The sequence below is a fragment of the Oncorhynchus clarkii genome, chromosome 9 (assembly GCF_045791955.1).
Source record: "Oncorhynchus clarkii lewisi isolate Uvic-CL-2024 chromosome 9, UVic_Ocla_1.0, whole genome shotgun sequence".
Lineage (NCBI taxonomy): Eukaryota > Metazoa > Chordata > Actinopteri > Salmoniformes > Salmonidae > Oncorhynchus > Oncorhynchus clarkii.
In genome coordinates this window covers 17,391,258-17,417,801 of record NC_092155.1, presented here as the reverse complement: position 1 = coordinate 17,417,801, position 26,544 = coordinate 17,391,258, and the positions used below count along the sequence as shown (strand labels likewise).

The 26,544-nt window shown below is 49.2% G+C and overlaps 1 protein-coding gene across 1 annotated transcript; it reads right to left on the bottom strand.

Moving 5' to 3' along the window:
* Positions 1 to 296: 296 nt before the first annotated feature.
* On the bottom strand, positions 297 to 24,836 carry LOC139417128 (N-acetyltransferase 8-like). Its single transcript, XM_071166373.1, has 3 exons — positions 24,426 to 24,836; positions 22,935 to 23,099; positions 297 to 1,423 (listed from the first exon to the last, which is right to left on the bottom strand). Exons 1-3 carry the CDS (start codon positions 24,739 to 24,741, stop codon positions 1,056 to 1,058), a joined length of 849 nt encoding a protein of 282 aa, XP_071022474.1. The 5' UTR covers positions 24,742 to 24,836; the 3' UTR covers positions 297 to 1,055.
* Positions 24,837 to 26,544: the final 1,708 nt, after the last annotated feature.

The following is a 26,544-nucleotide window of genomic DNA, read 5'->3' as shown; positions in this document are numbered from 1 at the left end:
AAATAGTCACCAGTAGCCGGCCTCTGCCCAGTACCCTGCCCTGAACTTTAGTCATTATTACTAGCCGGCTACCAGCTAGTACTCTACCCTGCACCTTAGAGACTGCTGCCCTATATACATACCCCCTTCATATGTATATCCTGTATTCTCGTCATCCTATATAACTACTGCTGTACACACCTTTTCTAATCATATACTGTCTATACACACCATCATATACATATATATATATATTTATATTCCAGACTCTGACATTGCTCATCCTGATATTTCTTAATTCCTTTATTTTTATTTGTGTGTATTGTTTTGTATTGTTAGATGTTACTGCACTGTTGCAACTAGAAACACAAGCATTTCTCTGCACCTGTGTTAACATCCATCAAATATGTGTAAGCAACCAATAACATTTGATTTGATTTGTTCCTCTTGTCTCTCCACAGGGCTGCTGGTTTATGGGCTGTGCTGAAGTGGCTGGACAAATGCCAACCTACTTAGTCTTTTTGTCCTGGTCTTTTTGGGTACACACGTTGTTGTGACAATGGAGAGGGCTTCAGTGGGCTAATGAGAGACAGGGTGCGTTTGAGATAGAAATGCCACGTATTGAGCAGGAGGGGGTAGATGTTGGAGGGGCTGGTAGAGGTAATGAATACGGTAAGGAACAATCACATGGTATCAAAAGCAAAGGGAACACTCAGTTGATGATGTCATTTGAAAAGGCATGGGATGGTGATATATGTTAGGGATTTTTTTTTATTTTTTACAACAGGACAGGGTAAAAAAAAAATCAATAAATGTACTCGGGGGGGGCACTAAATTCAAAATGTAAAAAATAAATAAAAATAAACTAAAACCAATAAAAAGTTAGTGACTTAAGATGAATGAATAGAAACAGTAGTAGTAAGAAGAAGAAACTCTAATAATATAAAATAAATAAAGTTGTCAGAGGAGAAGGACTTGGTCGAGGCTCGTTGGGCGAGGGGCTCTGCCTCGAGGAGGTGGTGTCGTTGCTCTCTCCCCCTTTCTCTCTCCATCCCTCTCTCCCTCTCTCTCATCCCTCACTCCTCACGGAGCTGCAGACGGTAGCGTTGGTAACGGATCTGGAAGAAGAGCCTCTCTTGCGGCGAGCGGCTCATTCCGGGCAGCATGTAATCCTCGCTACCGCCGGTCCGCCGGAAGCCCAGCGACTCATACAGCTTGTGGGCAGCCATCTTGACGGCGGTGGTTCCCAGGACGACGGCGGCGTAGTTGTTATGCATGGCGAACTCTAGCACGCGACGCCCCAGCAACTTGGCAATGCCCTTGCCGCGGAAGCGCGAGTCCACCGACATGCGGCGTAGTTCCACCGTGTTGTCGTCCTCCCGGCCCTGCGCCGCCACGATGCCGACCACCTGACCTTCCAGCACTGCCACCCAGAAACATGAGCCTGGAGAACCAGAGAGCCAAGTTAGAGACACACACCAAACAACAACACAAATCTGACAGTGTATACTTTACATGTAACCCCACCAAATACCATCTGACCTGATGTGAAGGGACTGAAGTTTAAGCCTACAGTAGGACTTTCCATGGCTGTCTTTATCTGACCCCTGGTTGGCTCAGTGTGACTCAGTGAAGGACTGAAGCAATAAGAAGGGAAGAGTCTACAAGAAGGCTACCCTAAAACCCCTACACTATTTACCCTAAAGCCCCCAACACTATTTACCCTAAATCCCCTACACTATTTACCCTAAAACCCCTACACTATTTGCCCTAAAGCCCCTACACTATTTACCCTAAAGCCCCTACACTATTTACCCTAAAGCCCCTACACTATTTACCCTAAAGCCCCCTACACTATTTACCCTAAAGCCCCCAACACTATTTACCCTAAAGCCCCTACACTATTTACCCTAAAGCCCCCAACACTATTTACCCTAAATCCCCTACACTATTTACCCTAAAACCCCTACACTATTTGCCCTAAAGCCCCTACACTATTTACCCTAAAGCCCCTACACTATTTACCCTAAAGCCCCTACACTATTTACCCTAAAGCCCCCTACACTATTTACCCTAAAGCCCCCAACACTATTTACCCTAAAGCCCCTACACTATTTACCCTAAAGCCCCCTACACTATTTACCCTAAAGCCCCTACACTATTTACCCTAAAGCCCCTACACTATTTGCCCTAAAGCCCCTACACTATTTACCCTAAAGCCCCCTACACTATTTGCCCTAAAGCCCCCTACACTATTTACCTAAAGCTCCCAACCCTATTTGCCCTAAAGCCCCCAACCCTATTTGCCCTAAAGCCCCCAACACTATTTGCCCTAAAGCCCCTACACTATTTGCCCTAAAGCCCCTACACTATTTACCCTAAAGCCCCTACACTATTTACCCTAAAGCCCCTACACTATTTGCCCTAAAGCCCCTACACTATTTGCCCTAAAGCTCCCAACCCTTTTTGCCCTAAAGCCCCCAACACTATTTACCTAAAGCTCCCAACCCTATTTGCCTAAAGCTCCCAACCCTATTTGCCCTAAAGCCCCCAACCCTATTTGCCCTAAAGCCCCTACACTATTTACCTAAAGCTCCCAACCCTATTTGCCCTAAAGCCCCCTACACTATTTACCCTAAAGCCCCCAACACTATTTACCCAAAAGCCCCTACACTATTTACCCTAAAGCCCCCAACACTATTTACCCAAAAGCCCCTACACTATTTAACCAAAAGCTTATGGAATCTCGGTCCTGGGGCCCCTCCATGGGTGCATGTTTTGGTTTTTGTCACAGTCATAGAAAGTAGAATCCTTCTTCGAAGTAGCCACTATCAGCAGTACCCGTGCCAGGAAGAAACACACAGCTGCAGATGTGTGAAGGAAAGGGGAGTTGAACGGAGTGTGGCCCTGGCACACACAATAGGGAACTACATAAGAGTGTGTTCTGTTGGTAAGACGTGCCAAAGAAAGTATGTCCAAAATCCTCAAAATCCACTAACTGGATGGATCTACTAAAAGGAGGAGGGATGCTACACACGAGACACTGGTCACAGTGGTGGCTTTCCATTAGCGAAAACATTTCTTTAAAAGGACTGAATGAAGTGTATCAGAGAGAGAAAGAGAATGAGGTAGGTAGAGAGAGAAAGAGAATGAGGGAGGTAGAGAGAGAAAGAGAATGAGGGAGGTAGAGAGAGAAAGAGAATGAGGGAGGTAGAGAGAGAAAGAGAATGAGGGAGGTAGAGAGAGAAAGAGAATGAGGGAGGTAGAGAGAGTGAGGGAGGGAGGGAGGGAGGGAGTTAGAGAGTGAGGGAGGTAGACAGACAGACAGACAGACAGACAGACAGACAGACAGACAGAGACAGACAGACAGACAGACACAGAGACAGACAGACAGACAGACAGACAGACAGACAGACACAGAGACAGAGACAGAGACAGAGACAGAGAGACACAGAGACAGACACAGAGACAGACACAGAGACAGAGACAGAGACAGAGACAGAGACAGAGACAGAGACAGAGACAGAGACAGAGACAGAGACAGAGAGAGAGAGAGAGAGAGAGAGAGAGAGAGAGAGAGAGAGAGAGAGGGAGAGGGAGAGGGGAAGGGAGGGAGTTAGAGAGTGAGGGAGGTAGACAGACAGAGGGAGGGAGGTAGAGAGAGAGGAAGGTAGAGAATGAGGGAGCGAGAGAGAGAGGGAGGGAGGAAGGGAGTTAGAGAGAGAGGGAGGTAGACAGAGAGAGAGGGAGGTAGACAGAGAGAGAGGGAGGTAGACAGAGGGAGGGGGGAGGTTGAGAGGTAAATAGAGTGGAAGAGAGAAAATGAAAGGGAAAACAGACAGAGATTGGTGCTAACTGCTTAATAGCATTATTTGCTCATAATTAAAAAGCTCATAATTAAAAAGTACAATCGTAGACTGAGCTGTTAAATCTTCATCCACTATAAAATGTTGGTGAAAACTTCATAGTTTGGGCAAGGAGTTCTTCCAGACCATGTAACCTGATAAGAAACAGCTCCAGGCCCTGGTCATAATATAAGACTAGTTGTATACTGCATTTACATTTATGATACTCCATAACTTGTATTGTTAACATAACGTATTGTTTAGCAAGTCCATGCCTGCTGTGTTTTTACCTGGGCAGAGAATCATGTTTGTCAGCATGTCTGGTATGAGTTGTGTCATTGGGCGGACAAAAATGCCCTGTCTGACTGCATCTGTCTGCCTGTCTATGTTGTGTGAGAGTAGTACAGTACAGTACTGTACTCTGTCTGTCTGTCTGTCTGTCTGTCTGTCTGTCTGTCTGTCTGTCTGTCTGTCTGTCTGTCTGTCTGTCTGTCTGTCTGTCTGTCTGGTAATGTGAGAGTAGTACAGTACTGTACTGTGTCTGTGTTGTAGCTATACAGTATCTACAGTATCTAGGGATCAATACAGTACCACGTTGGAGATGTACAGAGAATGCTGGACAGGTTTTCTGTGGTTGAGGTTGTGTGTGTAGTGTGGATGACTGGCTTACTATATTCTCATCCTTAGTTTATCTGATTTGGAAACCCCTCCAAAATGTGTGATAGCCTATTTATATTAGATACAACACACACACACACACACACACACACACACACACACACACGTCACACACACGTCACACACACGTCACACACACGTCACAGAGCAAGTGCTGAATTTATGCTAATACACTGATTGGACAATGTTATGAGGGATTTAAGGCCCCTGTGGGATTCAGTGGATTAATGATTGAATAAAACAACTGTCAGATGTATTACAGCCGGTCGCCACAGTAACAAGTGTGCCTGTCCAGACACGGCATGACATGTAGCATCACGGAGAGGGTAGCTTCCCACAGCTGGGGAGGGTATTAGAAGGCAGTTAGATCTGCAAGCAGTGAATAGTTGGCTGGGATATTTTCCCATTTGACCTTTGACCTTGGTCATCATTGTGTGTGCAGAGTTCAGAGTGAGTCAGACAATTACTTTTTGGATTCTAGGACTTGGTCCAACTTGGAGGCTCTCCAGTGTTGACTCTCCCTGTCTCTAGTCACAATGCGGGACAATGTTAGCTAGCTTCGGAATAGCTGCTCCACTTTGGAAGAGTCAGGTTCATTCAAATTATGGTGTAATGTGTCAGCGTTTTTAGGGTTAGGGTCAATTCCATTTCAGTTCAAGTCAATTCAGGAAGTATACTGAAATTCCAATTCTCTTTTGGTTTTTGGTTTACTTTCTGAATTGACTGGAAATGAAGTGTAATTGACCCCAACCCCGGTCTTCAGTTGTCGCTAATTAGTGCTTTATCTCAGAAGAGAGAGATGAGAGTAGGGATGTTAGGTACTGGGAGGAAGGGGGAGGTAGGGGGGATATTAGAGGAAGGGGAGGAAGGGAGGGAGAGGAGGCGGTAGGAGGGGGGAAAGGAGGGGAAGGTAGGAAGGGGGGGTACAAAGAGGAAGGGGCGGTAAGGAGGGGGGATACTAAGAGGAAGGGGTGGTAGGAGGGGATATACTAAGAGGAAGGGGGCGGTAGGAGGGGGGATACTAAGAGGAAGGGGGCGGTAGGAGGGGGGATACTAAGAGGAAGGGGTGGTAGGAGGAAGGGGGAGGGAGAGGTATGAGGGGGTAGGTAGGAGAAGGGAGGTAGGAGGGGGGATACTAAGAGGAAGGGGCGGTAGGAGGGGGGATACTAAGAGGAAGGGGGCGGAAGGAGGGGGGATACTAAGAGGAAGGGGCGGTAGGAGGAAGGGGGAGGGAGAGGTATGAGGGGGTAGGTAGGAGAAGGGAGGTAGGAGGGGGGATACTAAGAGGAAGGGGCAGTAGGAGGGGGGATACTAAGAGGAAAGGGGCGGTATGAGGGGGGATACAAAGAGGAAGGGGCGGTAGGGGGGATACTAAGAGGAAGGGGGCGGTAGGAGGGGGGATACTAAGAGGAAGGGGGCGGTAGGAGGGGGGATACTAAGAGGAAGGGGGCGGTAGGAGGGGGGAAACTAAGAGGCAGGGGGCGGTAAGAGGGGGGATACTAAGGAAGGGGGCAGTATATGGGGGGATACTAAGAGGAAGGGGCGGTAGGAGGGGGGATACTAAGAGGAAGGGGCGGTAGGAGGGGGGATACTAAGAGGATGGGGGCAGTAGGAGGGGGATACTAAGAGGAAAGGGGCGGTATGAGGGGGGATACAAAGAGGAAGGGGCGGTAGGGGGGATACTAAGAGGAAGGGGGCGGTGGAGGGGGGATACTAAGAGGAAGGGGCGGTAGGAGGGGGGATACTAAGAGGAAGGGGGCGGAAGGAGGGGGGATACTAAGAGGAAGGGGCGGTAGGAGGAAGGGGGAGGGAGAGGTATGAGGGGGTAGGTAGGAGAAGGGAGGTAGGAGGGGGGATACTAAGAGGAAGGGGAAGTAGGAGGGGGGATACTAAGAGGAAAGGGGCGGTATGAGGGGGGATACAAAGAGGAAGGGGCGGTAGGGGGGATACTAAGAGGAAGGGGGCGGTAGGAGGGGGGATACGAGGAAGGGGGCGGTAGGAGGGGGGATACTAAGAGGAAGGGGGCGGTAGGAGGGGGGAAACTAAGAGGCAGGGGGCGGTAAGAGGGGGGAACTAAGGAAGGGGGCAGTATAAGGGGGGATACTAAGAGGAAGGGGCGGTAGGAGGGGGGATACTAAGAGGAAGGGGCGGTAGGAGGGGGGATACTAAGAGGGTGGGGGCAGTAGGAGGGGGATACTAAGAGGAAAGGGGCGGTATGAGGGGGGATACAAAGAGGAAGGGGCGGTAGGGGGGATACTAAGAGGAAGGGGGCGGTAGGAGGGGGGATACTAAGAGGAAGGGGGCGGTAGGAGGGGGGATACTAAGAGGCAGGGGGCGGTAAGAGGGGGGATACTAAGGAAGGGGGCAGTATGAGGGGGGATACTAAGAGGAAGGGGCAGTAGGAGGAAGGTGGCAGGGGGAGGGAGAGGTATGAGGAGGTAGGTAGGAGAAGGGAGGTAGGAGGGGGGATACTAAGAGGAAGGGGCAGTAGGAGGGGGGATACTAAGAGGAAGGGGGCGGTAGGAGGGGGCATACTAAGAGGAAGGGGGCGGTAGGAGGGGGGATACTAAGAGGAAGGGGGCAGTATGAGGGGGGATACTAAGAGGAAGGGGCGGTAGGAGGAAGGTGGCAGGGGGAGGGAGAGGTATGAGGGGGTAGGTAGGAGAAGTGAGGTAGGAGGGGGGATACTAAGAGGAAGGGGTGGTAGGAGGGGGGATACTAAGAGGAAGGGGCGGTAGGAGGGGGGATACTAAGAGGAAGGGGCGGTAGGAGGGGGGATACTATGAGGAAGGGTGCGGTAGGAGGGGAGATACTATGAGGAAGGGGAGGTATGAGGGGGGATACAAAGAGGAAGGGGCGGTAGGGGGGATACTAAGAGGAAGGGGGCGGTAGGAGGGGGGATACTAAGAGGAAGGGGGCGGTAGGAGGGGGGATACTAAGAGGAAGGGGGCGGTAGGACGGGGGATACTAAGAGGAAGGGGGCGGTAGGAGGGGGGATACTAAGAGGAAGGGGGCGGTAGGAGGGGGGAAACTAAGAGGAAGGGGGTGGTAGGACGGGGGATACTAAGAGGAAGGGGGAGGTAGGAGGGGGGATACTAAGAGAGGAAGGGGGCGGTAGGAGGGGGATACTAAGAGGAAGGGGGCGGTACTAAGAGGAAGGGGGCGGTAGGAGGGGGGATACGTAAGAGGAAGGGGGTGGTAGGAGAGGGGATACTAAGAGGAAGGGGGTTAGGAGGGGGGATACTATGATAGGAGGGGGGAAACTAAGAGGCAGGGGGCGGTAAGAGGGGGGATACTAAGAGGAAGGGGGCGGTAGGAGGGGGGATACTAAGAGGAAGGGGCGGTAGGAGGGGGGATAAAGAGGATGGGGGCAGGGGGGGGATGAGGAAAGGGGCGGTATACTAAGAGGAAGGGGGCGGTAGGAGGGGGGATACGGTAGGAGGGGGGATACTAAGAGGAAGGGGGCGGAAGGAGGGGGGATAGGGAAGGGGCGGTAGGAGGAAGGGGGAGGGAGAGGTATGAGGGGGTAGGTAGGAGAAGGGAGGTAGGGGGCGGTAGGAGGGGGGAAACGGTAAGAGGAAGGGGGTGGTAGGAGGAAGGGGGCGGTAGGGGGGGGATACTAAGAGGAAGGGGCGGTAGGAGGGGGGATACTAAGAGGAAGGGGGCGGTAGGAGGGGGGAAACTAAGAGGCAGGGGGCGGTAAGAGGGGGGATACTAAGGAAGGGGGCAGTATAAGGGGGGATACTAAGAGGAAGGGGCGGTAGGAGGGGGGATACTAAGGGAAGGGGCGGTAGGAGGGGGGATACTAAGAGGGTGGGGGCAGTAGGAGGGGGATACTAAGAGGAAAGGGGCGGTATGAGGGGGGATACAAAGAGGAAGGGGCGGTAGGGGGGATACTAAGAGGAAGGGGGCGGTAGGAGGGGGGATACTAAGAGGAAGGGGGCGGTAGGAGGGGGGATACTAAGAGGCAGGGGGCGGTAAGAGGGGGGATACTAAGGAAGGGGGCAGTATGAGGGGGGATACTAAGAGGAAGGGGCAGTAGGAGGAAGGTGGCAGGGGGAGGGAGAGGTATGAGGAGGTAGGTAGGAGAAGGGAGGTAGGAGGGGGGATACTAAGAGGAAGGGGCAGTAGGAGGGGGGATACTAAGAGGAAGGGGGCGGTAGGAGGGGGGCATACTAAGAGGAAGGGGGCGGTAGGAGGGGGGATACTAAGAGGAAGGGGGCAGTATGAGGGGGGATACTAAGAGGAAGGGGCGGTAGGAGGAAGGTGGCAGGGGGAGGGAGAGGTATGAGGGGGTAGGTAGGAGAAGTGAGGTAGGAGGGGGGATACTAAGAGGAAGGGGTGGTAGGAGGGGGGATACTAAGAGGAAGGGGCGGTAGGAGGGGGGATACTAAGAGGAAGGGGCGGTAGGAGGGGGGATACTATGAGGAAGGGTGCGGTAGGAGGGGAGATACTATGAGGAAGGGGAGGTATGAGGGGGGATACAAAGAGGAAGGGGCGGTAGGGGGGATACTAAGAGGAAGGGGGCGGTAGGAGGGGGGATACTAAGAGGAAGGGGGCGGTAGGAGGGGGGATACTAAGAGGAAGGGGGCGGTAGGACGGGGGATACTAAGAGGAAGGGGGCGGTAGGAGGGGGGATACTAAGAGGAAGGGGGCGGTAGGAGGGGGGAAACTAAGAGGAAGGGGGTGGTAGGACGGGGGATACTAAGAGGAAGGGGGAGGTATGGGGGGGGATACAAAGAGGAAGGGGGCGGTAGGAGGGGGGATACTAAGAGGAAGGGGGCGGTAGGACGGGGGATACTAAGAGGAAGGGGGCGGTAGGACGGGGGATACTAAGAGGAAGGGGGCGGTAGGAGGGGGGAAACTAAGAGGAAGGGGGTGGTAGGAGAGGGGATACTAAGAGGAAGGGGCGGTAGGAGGGGAGATACTATGAGGAAGGGGAGGTATGAGGGGGGATACAAAGAGGAAGGGGCGGTAGGGGGGATACTAAGAGGAAGGGGGCGGTAGGAGGGGGGATACTAAGAGGAAGGGGGCGGTAGGAGGGGGGATACTAAGAGGAAGGGGGCGGTAGGACGGGGGATACTAAGAGGAAGGGGGCGGTAGGAGGGGGGATACTAAGAGGAAGGGGGCGGTAGGAGGGGGGAAACTAAGAGGAAGGGGGTGGTAGGACGGGGGATACTAAGAGGAAGGGGGAGGTAGGAGGGGGGATACTAAGAGGAAGGGGGCGGTAGGAGGGGGGATACTAAGAGGAAGGGGGCGGTAGGACGGGGGATACTAAGAGGAAGGGGGCGGTAGGAGGGGGGATACTAAGAGGAAGGGGGCGGTAGGAGGGGGGATACTAAGAGGAAGGGGGCGGTAGGAGGGGGGAAACTAAGAGGAAGGGGGTGGTAGGAGAGGGGATACTAAGAGGAAGGGGCGTTAGGAGGGGGGATACTATGAGGAAGGGTGCGGTAGGAGGGGAGATACTAAGAGGAAGGGGAGGTAGGAGGGGGGATACTAAGAGGAAAGGGGCGGTAGGATGGGGGATACTAAGAGGATGGGGCGGTAGGAGGGGGGATACTAAGAGGCAGGGGGCGGTAGGAGGGGGGGTACTATGAGGAAGGGTGCGGTAGGAGGAGAGATACTAAGAGGAAGGGGAGGTAGGAGGGGGGATACTAAGAGGAAAGGGGCGGTATGAGGGGGGATACTAAGAGGAAGGGGGCGGTAGGAGGGGGGATACTAAGAGGAAGGGGGCGGTAGGTGGGGGGATACTAAGAGGAAGGGGGCGGTAGGAGGGGGGATACTAAGAGGCAGGGGGCGGTAAGAGGGGGGATACTAAGGAAGGGGGCAGTATGAGGGGGGATACTAAGAGGAAGGGGCAGTAGGAGGAAGGTGGCTGGGGGAGGGAGAGGTATGAGGAGGTAGGTAGGAGAAGGGAGGTAGGAGGGGGGATACTAAGAGGAAGGGGCAGTAGGAGGGGGGATACTAAGAGGAAGGGGGCGGTAGGAGGGGGGTACTAAGAGGAAGGGGGCGGTAGGAGGGGTGATACTAAGAGGAAGGGGGCAGTATGAGGGGGGATACTAAGAGGAAGGGGCGGTAGGAGGAAGGTGGCAGGGGGAGGGAGAGGTATGAGGGGGTAGGTAGGAGAAGTGAGGTATGAGGGGGGATACTAAGAGGAAGGGGCGGTAGGAGGGGGGATACTAAGAGGAAGGGGGCGGTAGGAGGGGGGATACTAAGAGGCAGGGGGCGGTAGGAGGGGGGATACTATGAGGAAGGGTGCGGTAGGAGGGGAGATACTAAGAGGAAGGGGAGGTAGGAGGGGGGATACTAAGAGGAAAGGGGCGGTATGAGGGCGATACAAAGAGGAAGGGGCGGTAGGGGGGATACTAAGAGGAAGGGGGCGGTAGGAGGGGGATATTAAGAGGAAGGGGGCGGTAGGAGGGGGGATACTAAGAGGAAGGGGGCGGTAGGAGGGGGGATACTAAGAGGAAGGGGGCGGTAGGAGGGGGGATACTGAGAGGAAGGGGCGGTAGGAGGGGGGAAACTAAGAGGAAGGGGGTGGTAGGAGGGGGGATACTAAGAGGAAGGGGGCGGTAGGAGGGGGGGTACTAAGAGGAAGGGGGCGGTAGGAGGGGGGATACTAAGAGGAAGGGGCGGTAGGAGGAAGGTGGCAGGGGGAGGGAGAGGTATGAGGGGGTAGGTAGGAGAAGTGAGGTAGGAGGGGGGATACTAAGAGGAAGGGGCTGGTAGGAGGGGGGATACTAAGAGGAAGGGGAGGTAGGAGGGGGGATACTAAGAGGAAGGGGGCGGTAGGGGGGATACTAAGAGGATGGGGGCGGTAGGAGGGGGATACTAAGAGGAAGGGGGCGGTAGGAGGGGGGATACTGAGAGGAAGGGGGCGGTATGAGGGGGGATACTAAGAGGAAGGGGCGGTAGGAGGGGGGATACTAAGAGGAAGGGGGCGGTAGGGGGGATACTAAGAGGAAGGGGATGGTACTAAGAGGAAGGGGCGGTAGGAGGAAGGTGGCAGGAGGAGGGAGAGGTATGAGGGGGTAGGTAGGAGAAGGGCGGTAGCAGGGGAAAGGTAGAGGTGGGAGGGGAGAGGTAGGAGGGCGGGGGTGGGCACGCCTCTGAAGATGAAGCCACCCCACCATCTGTCAGAGCAGAGCCTGTGCCAACAGTCAGGGTTACATCATTCCGTGAACTTTCCTGGTTTCGAGAAATCCTTTTTTGAGGATTGCTGCTTATTCCCTTATTCTCGGTATTGTGCAACCCTATTCAGGACAGGATGGGACAACCAATTATAATTATTATTATTATTTAAATGGGGTACTCAGAAGAAGTGGGAGGTAGGAGGTGCCGGAGAGGAGGGGGGTACTAAGATGAAGGGGGGAAGTAGGAGGGGAGATACTAAGAGAAAGGCGGGAGATAGGAAGGTACAGGTAGGAAGGAAGAGGTAGGAGGAAGCTGAAGCCCTCCCCACCATCTGTCAGAACAGAGAGTGTGCCAACAGACAGGACGGGACAACCAGGCACGCCAGCCCAGGTCGTGTGTGATGTGTGAGATACACGCCACTTTAGTGTTGCTGTAACTACAGATCAAACATTTTATTAATAGATTAATAATAGTTAAAATGTGAATAGAATATTACATATTAATAGATTATACATATTCAAGATGATTCTATTAAAGATGCACTCTCAAACCATTGTATAATTTCAGCCAGTAGTTTTGCAAGTGGTTCTCATGAGCCAAAAGTGGTCCCCGTTTTTTGTGTACGAAGCCATTAAATTGTGTACTACGTCATCCAGCTTGTACGATATGTTACGAATACAGTTTGTTGTGCTTTAAGATCCTGGAGTGCATCTTTAAGATGTCCCATGTATATACTAGCGATTAATGTCATGCATCCCAAATCACACCCTATTCCTTATATAGTGCACTACTTTTGACCAGGACCCATAAGGTTCCATTAGAGACGCAGTCTTGGTCTCTGGTAAAAGCTCAGAGGGATCCCACAGTATTCATTCCTAAGCTGCTGGTTCCAATGTTCAAGAAGCACCGCCCCGTTTATTTGACTTCATTCCGATTCAATTGAACAGATTTAGAGAAGCTCAATACCACTTAGCTGTAATTATCTCTGTACGGGGGTCGCTAACTGCAGATAGGATGAAAGAAAAAGGCAACTGATCTTTTCAAACTCTTCTTGACCCCGTGTGTAATACCTACATGTTTCAAGCAGACCACCATAGTCCCTGCGCCCAAGAATGCCAAGGTAACCTGTCTAAATGACTATCGCCCCGTAGCACGCACAGCTGTAGCCATGAAATGCTTTGAAAGGCTGGTCATGGCTCACATCAACACAATCAACCCACTCCAATTCGCATAGCGCCCCAACAGATCCACAGATGACGCAATCTCTATTGCACTCCACACTGCTCTCCACACTGCTCTCCACACTGCCCTCGCCCACCTGGACAAGAGGAACACCTAAGTGAGAATGCTGTTCATTGGCTGCAGCTCAGCGTTCAACACCATAGAGCTCAGGACTCTGGGACCGAACTCCCTCTGCAACTGGATCCTGGACTTCCTGAGGCACCACCTCCAGGTGGCGAGGGTAGGCATCTACCACACTGACCTACAACACGGGGGCCCCTCGGGGGTGCGTGCTTAGTCCCCTCCTCTACTCCCTGTTCACCCACAACTGTGTGGCCGTGCACGACTCCAACACCATCCTTAAGTTTGCTGGCGACACGACGATGAGACAGCCTATAAGGAGGATGTCCGTGACCTGGTAGTGTGGTACCAGGACATCAACCCCCAACGTCAGCAAGACAGAAGAGCTGATCGTGGACTACAGGAAAGGAAGGGCCCGAGCATGCCCCCCTCCACATCGACGGGGCTGTAGTGGAGCGGGTTGAGTTCCTCAGTGTCCACATCACTAAGAAACTATCGTGGTCCACACACACCAACACAGTCAGGAAGAAGACTCAACAACGCCTCTTCCCCCTCAGGAGGCTGAAAAGATTTGGCATGGGCCCCTCAGATCCTCAAAAAGATTTACAGCTGCACCATTGAGAGCATCTTGACTGGCTGCATCACCGCTTGGTATGGTAACTGCTTGGCATCTGACCGCAAGGCGCTACAGAGGGTAGTGCGTACAGCCCATCCTTGCCATCCAGGAACTCCAAACCAGGAAGTGTCAGATGTAGGGCCTAAAATTGGTCAAATACTTCAGCCACCCAAGTCATAGACTGTTCTCTCTGCTATCGCACAGCAAGCGGTACTGATGCAGGAAGTCTGGAACCAACAGGACCCTGAATAGCTTCTACCCCCGAGCCATAAGATGGCAAAATAATTTGTCAGGTTAGCTATTGGTTAACTATTTAACTATTTGCGTTGACCCTTTACGCACAAACTCTTTTGACTCGTCACATACAGTACATTGCTGCTACTGTTTATTATCTATCCTGTTGTTTAGTCACTTTATCCCTACCTATATGTACATATCTACCTTGTACCTCTGCACATTGACTCGGAACTGGTCTCCTGTGCATATAGACACATTTTCGTTACACATTGTGTATTTATTCCTCATGTTACTATTACTATCTTTTTTCCGCTCTCTGCATTGTTGAGAAGGGCCCGTAAGCATATTAGTCTACACATGTTGTTTACAAAGCATGTGACGAATACAATTTGATTTGATTTGATAGGATAGGATCAGAGAAAGAAGGAGAGAAGACAGAGGGGGGGGGGGGGGGGGGGGGGGGGGGGGTGGAGGAGAAGAGAGAGTACCCATCGGCTCACCTGTGTGAGACAGGTGGTGGAGTCTAGCATTCTAGCTGGCAGGGGGTCCTCCTCCTCCCCTCCCTATTCTCCTTCTCCCTCCTCCCCTCCCTATTCTCCTCCTTCTCCCTCCTCCCTATTCTCCTCCCCCTCCCTATTCTCCTCCTCCTCCCCCCTATTATCCTCCTCCTCCCCCCCTATTCTCCTCCTCCTCCCCTCTCTATTCTCCTCCTCCTCCCCTCCGTATTCTCCTCCTCCTTCTCGTCCATATTCTTCTCCTTCTCCCCTCCCTATTCTCCTCCCCTCCCTATTCTCCTCCTCCTCCCCTCCCTATTCTCCTTCTCCTCCTCCCCTATTCTCCTGCTCTCTAATCTCCTCCTTCTCTACCCTCCTTATTCTCCTCCTCTCCCCTCCTTATTCTCCCTTTTCTCCCCTCCTTCTCCCCTCCCTATTCTCCTCCTTCCCTCCCTATTCTCCTACCTTCCCTCCCTATTCTCCTCCTTCTCCCCTCCTTATTCTTCTCCTCCTCCTCCTCCCCTCCCTATTCTCCTCCTCCTCCCCTCCCTATTCTCCTCCTTCTCCCCCTCCCTATTCTCCTCCTTCTCCCCCTCCCTATTCTCCTCCTTCTCCCCCTCCCTATTCTCCTCCTTCCCTCCCTATTCTCCTACCTTCTCTCCCTATTCTCCTCCTTCTCCCCCCTACTTATTCTCCTCCTTCTCTTCTCTCCCCTCCCTATTCTCCTCCACCTCCTTATTCTCCTCCTTCTCCCCTCCTTATTCTCCTCCTTCTCCCCCTCCCGGTTCTCCTCCTTCCCTCCCTATTCTCCTACCTTCCCTCCCTATTCTCCTCCTTCTCCCCCCTACTTATTCTCCTCCTTCTCTTCTCTCCCCTCCCTATTCTCCTCCACCTCCTTCTCCCCTCCTTATTCTCCTCCTTCTCCCCCTCCTTATTCTCCTCCTTCTCCCCTTCCCTATTCTCCTCCTTCCCTCCCTATTCTCCTACCTTCCCTCCCTATTCTCCTACCTTCCCTCCCTATTCTCCTACCTTCCCTCCCTATTCTCCTCCTTCTCCCCCCTACTTATTCTCCTCCTTCTCTTCTCTCCCCTCCCTATTCTCCTCCACCTCCTTCTCCCCTCCTTATTCTCCTCCTTTACCCTCCTCCTCCCCACCCTATTCTCCTCCTTTACCCTCCTCCTCCCCACCCTATTCTCCTCCTTCTCCCCCCTCCTTATTCTCCTCCTTCTCCCCCCTCCTTATTCTCCTCCTCCTCCTTTGAGAAACATTGGCTCTGAGAAGAAGGGATCTGCTGGTTAAGAGTCAGACATGGAGAACTAAGAGCTAGCTTGACTAGAGAGGGGGATCATAGGACCCTGGTAGATGGGGATGGGAGTAGACATTAGGGTGTGGGGGTATCCTAGCCCGTGGTTGAAGGAAGTGGAGAGGACTCTACCAGGACAGTAAGGAGGAATGGAAGGAGGAGAGAGCTATTACAAGAGCTTTAAACACTATTTCATTTGGAAAGATTTTTAACTCAGGATTTTAATGTGACAGATTTTTTTATTCTAACTGGTATAGGAAAATATTATGCTTCCTGCCGTGGGCGTGCATTGGTAGGAGAATATGGTGTGATGATATGATATGACCCCCCCCGTCCCCCCGTCCCTAACCCTTTTTATTGTGCTTAACAAGATTATTGTCTATCCATTCAGATGAAACCTATAAGGGTAATTCAGTTGATAAGCATTTAGTCTAGACAGCGCACACCCTTGCTGTGTGTGTGTGTGTGTAAGATTAAACAAAAGCTCATTAACAGCTTGTGTCTGCTTTAGTGTGTGTTCATACTTGATACAGATCATCCCTTTGTTAGGGTTAAGCGTGCCTGTGTGTGTGTGTGCGTGCGCGCGCGTGCGCACGTGTGTGTAGCAGACATGGGTCGGTCATAGTTGCTCATGGTCACGTGATGAGGTAGAAGCAAATTTCCTCTTGGTCTAACGGTCAAGGTGTTGGTTTGTCCCGCAGTAGACCAGGAATGAGTTTAGTAGGGTGTCTCTGGGTATAGGATGGGGACCCCCCTCCTCCCTGTCTTCCGGACAGCTATACAATACACATCATTGTTTTGTCCCCATGTCACCCTAACATATGAGACCAGGAGCACACACACATGCTTACACACGCACATCTATGCACATACACTCATATGCACACTTCTCACACAACATATGGCAAATCATTATTTAAACATGAATAGTTAACATGCCCCACCCATCTCAAGAAGACCTACAAGCTCCAGCATATCTGTCATACACACTAACCTGTGCCCTGTCATTCACTACACACACTACCCCTGGTATGTTACACACACACACACCCTGCCCTCTGTCTCCATTACAGCTCCATTAGCGCCTGAGACGGTGTAGGAGCATTAATCACTAAGGAGGCTGCAGCACTGGTCTTTTCACATTAGTTTTACTGCCCTGGGTGGCTCATCACTCACACTGTGTGTGTGTGTGTGTGTGTGTGTGTGTGTGTGTGTGTGAAAGGGTTGGAGGTTTCGTAAAAAATCCCTTCCCCCCTCTTCTTTAAATCACTAACCAAAACCCTCTGTTAACGTCTAAGATGTTGTAAAGCAGAGGAAGATGTGCTTTTTCTGTGTCTCACCCACTCATAAAGATCAGACCACATGATTGGTTACCTAAGATCGGATCATATTATTGGTCACCTGGGAGTAAAGTGTTTAGAAACAATAATGTTTTTAACATCTCATTTTGCCTCTTGTTGGGTCCATTGTTCTTTACCAGTATCGATTAAAAACATTTTTTGGAGTAGCGCTTTTGTAGTCACATATTTTTGGGTTGTGTCATTGTACAATGAATAAGACACTTACTGAAATGTGCTATGAAGTGAGTAGAGATTAAACTCAGTGACATCTAGTTAAATTGATACCCCTCTCGAATGGACAATCAAGAATGTACTAGAGCTGGAATGAATCTCTCTCTCTCTCTCTCTCTCACTCTCACTCTCACTCTCACTCTCACTCTCACTGTCTTTCTTACTCTGTCTCTCCAGGTGATGCCTAACCCAGTTCTCCACACCTACTGTTACATCCTCAACAATAAAGAGAGGGAGTGGAAGGATGGAAGGAACGTTTATCTACTGTGTGTATAGCGAGCTCCCTCAGCTGACGAGCTAGAGAGAGTTCCCAAGGGAGACCCCTACTTGGAGCAAACCTTCCCCCATATCCCAATCAAATGCTTCCATTTTCTACCTTGCCTTCTCTCTCTCTCTCTCTCTGTCTGACACACTCTGCCTCTCTGTCTGACACTCTGCCTCTCTGTCTGACACACTCTGCCTCTTTGTCTGACACACTCTGCCTCTCAGTCTGACACACTCTGCCTCTCAGTCTGACACACTCTGCCTCTCAGTCTGACACACTCTGCCTCTCTGTCTGACACACTCTGCCTCTCTGTCTGACACACTCTGCCTCTGTCTGACACACTCTGCCTCTGTCTGACACACTCTGCCTCTGTCTGACACACACTCTCTCTCTGCCTGACACAGTCTGCCTCCGTCTCTCCGACTGCCTCTGTCACTGTCTCTGTATCTCTCTCAGCAGCGCTATAATAAGCAGCAGGTACTATGAGTGACAGTAGTGAAGTGTCTGCACCCACTAACTCCCCAGAACAGAATGAGATCACTGTCATTAGCAGGGAAGTGAATAGGGGCTAACAGACAAGTAGACAGCGTCCCAAATGGCACTCTATTCCCTACATAGTAGCCCATAGGGCTCTGGTCAAAAGTAGTGCACTATATAGGGACTAGTGTGTCATTTGGGATGTGGAAGTAGACTGCGCTGTCTAGGCAGGACCCGGTATGGGACAGGCTCTGACCCAGACTGAGATATGAGGACAACAACCCATCTGGCCACTTTTATCACACTTTTATCACTGCCCTGGGGCCCAGGAATCAGGTGGCTGGCTGTAACTGTTGAGTCACCTTGGCCCATCTACCTAAGTACTGTGTGGAGCAGACTAGATACCTTCACTGTAGAGAGCAAAGTTGAGTGAGTCCCAAATGGCACCCTATTCCCTACATCGTGTACTACTTTTGACCAGAGCACAATGAGCCCTGGTCAAAAGTAATGCACTATATAGGGAATAGGGTGCCATTAGGAATTGGGCCCAAGCTTCATAATGTTGAAGTGAGGAACGTGGTAGAGGAGCTTGGTTTTGCCTTGTGCCGAATCACGCCCCTCGCCATGTCTTGTATAACAACGGGGGCTGCGGGGGTACGTGCTACGCCACTCTTTATAACTAGCTAGAAGTTAACTATCTAAGATGTGACAAATAAATTATCTCCAGCTCAGCACTCCAGCTATGGATCTGGTTTGCTAACTTGCTAGCTAAGTGGCTAGATGGCAAGATCAAGCCTCTTGGTTACGGCATAGCCAATCAATCCTCTCCTGGAACAAGAGCCTTGCGGTCTAATATATGTTTTGTGCATGCAGCAAACTGTGAGTAGCCTTTTGAGATAGTTGTATAACTTTATGAGCTGGAATATCTGTCACTGCAATATCTGTCACTGCCTGGGCGGCAGGGTAGCCTAGTGGTTAGAGCATTGGACTAGTAACTGAAAGGTTGCAAGTTCATATCCCTGAGCTGACAAGGTACAAAGCTGTCGTTCTGCCCCTGAACAGGCAGTTAACCCACTGTTCCTAGGCCGTCATTGAAAATAAGAATTTGTTCTTAACTGACTTGCCAAGTTAAATAAGATTCCCACTATGGGAATCCTGCGTGTGTGTGCTGCCACGCACCTCCTCCAGGACTGCCGCGCAGAAGACATGCCAGGCCGCGCAGAGACGTAAGAGACTGAACTTCTGACTGAACCAAAACAAATCGAACTTTGCAAGATTGAGTCTGATTTTGACATAGGCAGAGCCGGAGCGCAGCGGAGTAGAATTCTGTTGGCCGGGGTAGCCCATAAGAGGTCTTTCAATCCCCTGCGAGGGAATGCGCTTTTCAGATCAGTTCAGAACAGAGCTTGTGCGTGTGCACATTTTCTGATATTCTTTTCCAGTTAGCGAGTTATTAGCCCAGTTATAGATAAGTATAGGTCAGCAATGGGGAGTTACTGCTTCCTACAAGATGACAAAACGTGGAGGCTACATTTCAAGCTGTCTTTAAAAAGACAGTCAGGTAAAATTAAAGGGGCAGTGTTGTATTTTGTATTTTGAGACAGGCTTGAATATACAGATATGCTAATAGACAGAGGGGTAGCCTACAATGTCTAATTCTCTGTATGGTAATTATTATTATATGTCTCAAGCAATGTAGGCCTGCATTGAACACCATATATAGGATACTGTAGGCTATATGATAGAAATCAAAAGCTATTTCCATGGGAAAATGTTATAGGATTTGCTCCATTGGTTTTGTTGGTGGGCCTACATTATGCTCAGATAGCCACAATAGTCTATTGACTACTGTCTAAAACCATAAGGGTACAGCCTCAGTGTTCACCGTAAACGCACTCAGGAAGTTCTCAAAATGTTCAAGATTCCGCTCAAAATACCTACAATTTTCTCAGTGCCCCCAAAAATGTGAGGGAACATTGGTTGGGAACCCAACAAACATTTATGTTGGGAAAGAAAAAGCGGCCCCTGTTTGCACTGACATTAATACCATATACCCTGCTATGGTACAGGAACATTATGAAGGTATGAAAATCTGGATACAGCCAGACCCGGTATAGACTACAGAACAGTGGTGTATTTGTACAGGGCAGTGAAAGTGGATGGGATTGATTTGTTGATTAATGAAACAGCGTTTATCGATTGGTTGATTAATGACACAGCCTTTAGTGATTGGTTGATTAATGACACAGCCTTTATTGATTGGTTGACAGTACCACAGGGATGTCAGGGAAAACTCAAGCTGGTAGAATTAATGTCCTGCTCTTTGATGTTAAGAATCCCTAGTTAAACACCCACCCCCATGCCCCTATTGTTCCTGGTATGTCTCATGCACACACACGCTGAGCAGAGGGCTGAGATAACAGATGGCTTTTTGTGACAGTGGGACGAGTAAATGCTTAACACACATTATAGTAATGGGGGGGGGGGGGGGGGTTTAGATACAGGTACATATCGGGATATTATTTCTGACGATATATTGTATCGTTTTGACAATATCGCAATATTAATTTTGGGATAGTTGGCTGTACCGACAGTATTCTTCCTTCATACCTTGTTCTCCATCTTCTTTTTAAACAGGCAGCCAAATGACTGATCAAAACTGGTTTTCTCGTGGCTCTGTCTTTGTCCTTCTGCAGCAGACAAATGGTGAGCAATGTGTTTGGATCATTGAATCGCAATAAAATCTCAGTATCGAATCGCAATACATATAGAATCATGAGAATCCTGACAATTACAATACATATAGAATCATGAGAATCCTGACAATTACAATACATATAGAATCATGAGAATCCTGACAATTACAATACATATAGAATCATGAGAATCCTGACAATTACAATACATATAGAATCATGAGAATCCTGACAATTACAATACATATAGAATCATGAGAATCCTGACAATTACAATACATATAGAATCATGAGAATCCTGACAATTACAATACATATAGAATCATGAGAATCCTGACAATTACAATACATATAGAATCATGAGAATCCTGACAATTACAATACATATCGTATCGGCACCGAAGTACTGCGATAATATCGTATCGGCACCGAAGTACTGCGATAATATCGTATCGGCACCGAAGTATTGCGATAATATCGTATCGGGAGGACCCTGGCAATTCCCAGCCCTAACACATATACAGTGCCTTCGGGAAATATTCAGAACCCTTTACTTTTTCCACATTGTTTGGTAACGGCCTTATTTTAAAAATGTATATATATTTTTTCATCCTCATCAATCTACACACAATACCCCTTAATGACAAAGCAAAAACAGGTTTTTAGAAATGTTTACAAATGTATTAACAATGAAAAACTGAAATATCACATTTACATAAGTATCGATTGGGTTCAGGTCTGGGCTCTGGCTGGCCCACTCAAGAACATTCAGAGACTTGTCCCGAAGCCACTCCTGCGTTGTCTTGGCTGTGTGTTTAGGGTCGTTGTCCTGTTGGAAGGTGAACCTCCCCCCCCATTCTGAGGTCCTGAGCGCTCTGGAGCAGGTTTTCATCAAGGATCTCTTTGTACTTTGCTCAGTTCATCTTTTCCTTGATCCTGACGCTGAAAAACATCCCCACAGCATGATGCTGCCACCACCATGCTTCACTGTAGGGATTGTGACAGGTTTCCTCCAGGAAGAGTCTTGGTGGTTCCAAACTTCTTCCATTTAAGAATGTGGGAAGGCCACGGTGTTCTTGGTGACCTTCAATGCTGCAGAAATGTTTTGGTACCCTTCCCCAGATCTGTGCCTAGACACAATCCTGTCTCTGAGCCCTACGGACAATTCCTTCAACTTCATGGCTTGGTTTTTGCTCTGACATGCACTATCAACCATGGGACCTTATATAGACAGGTGTGTGTCTTTCCAAATCATCTCCAATCAATTGAATTTACCACAGGTAATGGAAACAGGATGCACCTGCCCTCAATTTGCATATCAAAGGGTCTGAATACTTCTGTAAATAAGGTATTTCTGTTTTTTTATTTCTAAAAACCTGTTTTCGCTTTGTCATTATGGGGTATTGTGTGTAGATTGCTGAGGATTTTTAAAAATCAATTTTAGAATAAGGCTGTAACATAACAAAATATGTAAAAGTCAAGGGGTCTGAATACTTTCTGAAGGCACTGTATACACCTACTGAAGAGGAGATAAGTGTGTGTGTGTGTGTGTGTGTGTGTGTGTGTGTGTGTGTGTGTGTGTGTGTGTGTGTGTGTGTGTGTGTGTGTGTGTGTGTGTGTGTGTGTGTGTGTGTGTGTGTGTGCCAGATAACGGAGGCTAGCAGACAATGTCAGCAAGAGGGGGAAAATCAAATGCTTATCAAACACCTGCCTGTTAGGAGATTCACAAATAACTGGCAATTGACCCCAAGATGTAGGGTAGAGGTGGATAAAAGTGTGTGGGTGCGGTGTGTGTGTGCATGTGTCAGCATGTGAGAGAGACCGAGAGAGAGAGACAGAGAGAGAAAGCGATTTGATTATAGCCTAAAGTTTTGGAACGGAACAAGGAGGAAGTGTGTCATAGCTCACTTCTTAGAATCGAAGTGTTTTGCATCATAGGAGATTTATGGATTGTCCTAATTAGGGACTGATGTAGTTGAGGAAATGACTCCAATGAGGCTTGGCCGACTGCTGCAGAAAGTCTATCAGCAGTTTCCTCCTTGCAATCAATAGGCCCAGTAGTGTGGCTTGCCCTGAACCCTCCCGCAGTAACACAGTGGAGCGAGTCGCCCTGCATACTTAATAAGCAGGGAGACTGCCTCGGTCTTTGAACGCATAAATGCGTCCCAAATGGCACCCTATTCCCTACATAGTGCACTACTTTTGGCCAGGGCCCATGGGTCTGCGGATGAACATTTATATACTGACAAACACAACAGATTAGGCCTATTTCCTTTTCACATTATATTCAGGATATAGTTTGTGTGTTGTGTCCAATTGCCCCTTATGCCCTCTTACCTGTAGGTTTCATGTAATACTCCTCGATGTCTGCCATGTCAGTGTGGAGCGCGCAGGCCAGATAGCTGTGGATGACTTTGTGGCTGTAGAAGTAGCGCGCGCCCATGAGAAGGAACGGCGCGCAGCAGGTCAGCGCGAGGGATTTCGTCACAACAAAGCACATCACTATGGAGATAAGGAAGAAAAATAAACGATACCTGTCAGAAAAAAGAATCAAATGTTGGATTTTGGCGGAAGTCACACACATAACCAAACAGTGACATTCCAAAAATAAGTATATGTTGTTGCTTCAAAATAAGATCAGTCCCTAATATCACACACGTAATAAGGAGTAATTGAAAAATTGAAGGAGTAATTGAAAAACATCACATGGCATCCTATGTTGAACATGTATTTATTTTACTGGGTGCAAATTTAAGTGTATACACATAGCCTAGATATCCTACACATCCAATAGCCTTTTAAAATAATCTGACTCTGGTCCATTTACTGCAGTCGGTGCTTTTTGGAGTAGCCTATTTCTCTGATTGGGCAGCACGGTGGCGCCAGAGTGGAACCCACCACACAGACAGGCTGTGCAGCACCATTGCATGTTATTATGTTTTCGTCTAGCCTGGCATGATGCAACACTATTTTACTCCATTGCGCCACGATATGGCGTGCTTACTGTCAACAGTGTGCCCTTACTTTGTAGCGGCATGGTTCCAAATAATAGCGTCATATCCACATGATAACCCACACCAATTTTCATACAACATTTCGACAGTGAAGTATGGTATGTTTTGTTGGTTTTTACTGTTTAATCTGTATGGTACTTACCACGGTACAGATAAAGGAATGAGGTGTACATACGTACGTGATGAACATTTTGAAATTAAAATCTGCACTAGAATTATAAACAATGCCAGCATGCGCACACGGCTGTTGGTGCTGCGCGTTGTGTGCACGTACAGTAAAATGTGTGTATGATGGGAACTGGTGGGGGGGTGCGATTGCTGCACGCACGCGCACACTGTGGGCCAATCCTCAAATTCTATTCATTCATTCATGCGTCCAACCCAACCTGCATCGTAGCGCCCTACACGCACATCCAACAGGGCACCGACTACATACTACATGCACCATGCGTTTTAGCCATGCCTTTGTGTGCGGTTTGATGCGGTGCTGTAAGGTACGTGAGCTACATGCCGGAATCGAGGAAAAGAGGGCATCGAGTTATCCATTAACACACACATTGATGCTCCCAACAGATTATAGCTTTCCTTCAACTGCATTTCAACTCACAATAAAAAAATAAAAAACATTTTGCAATGATTGGTTTTCATGTGTTAGTATGGTTGGGTTATTCATTAAGAATGTATTTTACAATAATCATTTTCAAATACATAATATACATGGGTAAAATGAAAAGCGTTTTTCAATGAGTAATGGCAACTTTAAACGAATTTCACTCCAGTAAATCGTTAGTATAGGGTGAATCGTGTCACTTACGTGTCAGAAGAGCATATACGAATTGGGTTTGACTTTGCTGTAATATGCCTCTGAACGCGGTGTTGGGTATTCTCTCCATTATCCCCTCATAAAAGATGCGGCGCACTTCCACATGGTCCGTGCGCTCAAACTCCCGGATCAAAACCGTATCTTTCCTCACATCATTTTCCTCGAGAGGATTCGGTGCCGGTGTGGAAGAAGTCCACATTTGCGAGGAGGAAAGGATAATAGAATCTTTTTTTGTCCCTTGTATGGCATCGTGTTCATCCGCAACAATTTTTGTCTCGCAAACCATTTTTGGAGACGAACAATGCATGCAACTGGCCTCAAAAATAACTCGAACCTTGGTAAGAATAGAAATGGGATACGATGCGTTTATAAATATGCAAAGAAAAAAGGCGGCGGGTGTTTCTGTTGCAACCCTGAGCGTTTCTGCACGACCGAGGGTTGCCGGCCAGCACTTAGCCTATTTATAATGCGCCCTAGCGGAAGCATTCAGATTCAGGGGCTGGCCCGCACAGAGCGTACATTGGCTCAGGCGCTTCTCCATTCGATTCTGATAGGCGTATCGAGACAAGAGTGAGGCACCCGGTTTAATTATTTTTTTAAACCTCAACATTGCTCCTGGTGTGCCGGCGAAATTCCACACATGTGTGTTTGAGGGGGACAGGGAGGGTGGACTTGCGTAAGGGTATTTCGGAACAGGTAGGCTAATGGGGCCCTTTGAAGCTCACCCCAAACAACCCGGCCTGCACCGGTGTACCTGCTGCGGGAGCTGCGCCAGACCCTCTATGCAGTGATGACTGAAATTACACTTGCCAGAATGGAAAAGACGCGTTCATACGAGGACGCATGAGATTTCATGCGTCAAAATATAAAGGACACTTGGTGATGGTGGGACTTTGTAAGGGAATGTTTGGAGAACTGACTGACTGTGTAGCCTATGGCTGGTTGGGTGGATGCGGCGCAGAGCTTCGCTCCTCCCGGCGTTGTGCCTCTTTCGATCTCCGGTCTCATGACTGACAGTTCTGCTGCACTGCAGTGATTCCACCCCGGTTTTATTCTCGCCTCACTCGTCCTTTCCCCCGACACTTTCCTTACGACGGCGTTTCGGTGTGTCATCATTGAACATTCCTTAACCTAAGTCGTAGGACTGGCTGTGTAGGCTATTTGGCACAGTATGAGGTAATTTAAATTCACTGTCATTAATTTATTCACACATGCTACAATTGACTGTTTACATTAATTCAGTGTTCTATTTAAATGTGGCCATACTGGATATATCAATCACATCAATATACATTTATGGGGTGATGTTTTGTTGACACTAAAGGGGCGACACCGCCTATAATAAACCAATGCCGTTACAATGGTCCCGCTACTACTACACCCAATTCAATTCCGTGACGTCTCATCTGTCCTCGATTATGCCTATGGTTTGTTACGCCTGTAAGCAATATTATAATCAGTGGAGAAAGTTTCACTAAGCGGATGCTTTCATAGGCCAAATACTCTACCAAATCATTATACATTTGCATTGGCTTCGTTCCATAGCGCGCAGCCTAAATGTAAACACGAATTTAAAGCATTATCTTAATTTTCTGACGTTTTTATGAATTTTTACGCTAGCATTATCAACCTAGCGAAGAAAATGCATTTGTATAGCTCTAAATTAGTTCGGTATAAGATGTTACTAGCCTATCGCATTGAACAGAACTGGGCTAGTGTATATATATATATATATATATATATATATATATAAATAATTGGTTTAGACTAGAATCATCACCACCTCCCCCGCCCTACTGTTGATAACACACCCACCCACTCCACTCCCCAAGAACACATCAATCCCATGCAGTCTATAGGTCTGTCCAAACACCTAAACATTCCCAAATGTGTGTGGTCGTCGACGCGTAGAGCCGCAGACCTCAAAACATGCGCACGGGGCAGAGTAGCCCTTGCAGTAGACTATAGGTTGTAATAGCCTAGACATCGCAGGTTTCTCGCGCACAAGACGCAGTCATTTCACACAGCAAGACAGCAGCAGCACCTGCGGGTGGACTGAACCGAAGCTCCCTCTGCCGGGAAACGAATCAGAAGGTGTCCTGAGCATGCG

What these genes read in the sequence shown, in the direction of transcription:
- LOC139417128 (XM_071166373.1), bottom strand. Translation starts at nt 24,741, where the DNA reads ATGCATTGTTCGTCTCCAAAAATGGTTTGCGAGACAAAAATTGTTGCG. An exon ending in CGTATATGCTCTTCTGACAC is followed by an intron (nt 23,100 to 24,425) that starts GTAAGTGACACG and finishes TTATCTCCATAG; the next exon opens with TGATGTGCTTTGTTGTGACG. An exon ending in GTATTACATGAAACCTACAG is followed by an intron (nt 1,424 to 22,934) that starts GTAAGAGGGCAT and finishes CTGGTTCTCCAG; the next exon opens with GCTCATGTTTCTGGGTGGCA.